The sequence below is a fragment of the Pteropus vampyrus genome, unplaced genomic scaffold (genome assembly GCF_000151845.1).
Source record: "Pteropus vampyrus isolate Shadow unplaced genomic scaffold, Pvam_2.0 Scaffold79, whole genome shotgun sequence".
NCBI classification, from domain to species: domain Eukaryota; kingdom Metazoa; phylum Chordata; class Mammalia; order Chiroptera; family Pteropodidae; genus Pteropus; species Pteropus vampyrus.
The window spans coordinates 6,650,902-6,652,385 of record NW_011888860.1 but is presented as its reverse complement, the minus strand read 5'-3'; the positions used below and the strand labels follow the sequence as shown (position 1 = coordinate 6,652,385).

Here is a 1,484-nt window from a genome sequence, read left to right as displayed (position 1 = left end):
ATGGCTCATGAATTGTATATTCCTTAGTCAACTGCAATGAGCTCCATTTAAGGGACACTCAGATCAATGATTTAACTTTAGTTAGTGTTTGAGAGATAGTATTTCTCAACAATTGACATAGCTTGTTAATAATCATGATGCTTCGCTTTTTCGAAATCCATTTGAGAATAATGCATTATAAATGTTCTTCACTGTAAAAAATGGAGACCAAAGAGAAAATCATCACAAAGTTAGTAAAAATTAGTGTAATGAAAATTTAAAAAATAGTCAAAGAAGCACTTATTGTGTTGAACATACTCTAAGACCTTTTTTTTAATTATTATTTTGGTAAAATGATAAAAGATATTACGTGGTAAAACTTTCACTCTGTAAGTGCCTACATTTAGATGTTTTATTATCAAGTACTCTTATGGTAATCTCGTTCTATGGCTTGCTATGAAAGAAGCCCTTGCCTATCATTCCTAACATTGGTTCTTTGTTTGATGTAAATCCCACCAGCTCTCTGCTGTGCTGAGAATGCATTACCTAGTGCGACTCTGGCTGCAGATGCATCATAGTTGATCCAAAAAGACACCCAAGACAGAATTGTAATCAGTGTGGAAGGCATGTAGGTTTGCAAAATGAAGTAACCAATGTTTCTCTTTAGACGAAAACTTAGTGACAGTCGTGGATATGCCCCTGAGTTGAAAAAAATCAGAAAAAAAATCAGATCATCATTTAGTCAAAGTCATCTTCTTTCTTTCATAGTGCTCTGAGTGCACTTTTGGGGAAACATCCTCACCAGTTGTGAACTCCACCTTCTTGGACACCATCTTGTAGTCAACAATTGAAAACTGAGGAAGCTCAATTTTATTAACTCCAGTTACTGCTCCTTCTCCTCCATTCCAATAAAACTCAATGTCATCAGTGGTATAGCCATCTGAAACCAAGAATATATCATAGTTAAATCTAATTCTAGAAATTCATTTTGATGACTAGGAGTCGAAGAGAAAATTTCCAGTAAGTGATGGTAAGATGACAGTGCTGTAAATAAGGACGCTATGTAGGGCTCATGTTGAGTGCAACTTCTGATGGGTTAGTTGTGGCTGCAAAGAGAAGATGGGTGCATCTCACTTTAGTGGACATAAGTTCTGTGATCATTCAATGATAAATCTGATATCACTGCTGAATGTTTATTCTCATTGTGTGTACCAATGAGCACTCTTTGGGGGATGGCTAGATTTCTAGATTTTTAATATACATCATTTAACAACAAGTACAACAATAATCGAGCACATATTTATTAAAAAGAAAACAGAAAGGGTAAAAAATAGAATATAATTAAAGACCAAATTTACACATACCAATTAAAGGATTGAGACATTTAAAAAATATATAAATTTCTTTTTTAAAAAAACTAAGCAAGCTTCATATATTCTGATTATTGTTTATAGGTGAAAATTTTAAGAACTACATGAATTCTTGATGATAATTTGGTATCTTAA

General features: G+C 33.2%; 1 protein-coding gene across 3 annotated transcripts in view; it reads right to left on the bottom strand.

Moving 5' to 3' along the window:
* The window catches only part of GABRB1 (gamma-aminobutyric acid type A receptor beta1 subunit), a 391,944-nt gene that overhangs the window by 26,427 nt on the left and 364,033 nt on the right, over positions 1-1,484 (bottom strand). For all 3 annotated transcript variants that reach the window (XM_011362807.1, XM_011362809.2, XM_011362808.2), the window contains 2 exons: positions 782-919; positions 526-678 (listed from right to left, as the gene is read on the bottom strand). In XM_011362807.1, coding sequence (XP_011361109.1) covers positions 526-678; positions 782-919 — 291 coding nt within the window. The remainder of the gene's footprint in view (positions 1-525; positions 679-781; positions 920-1,484) is intronic.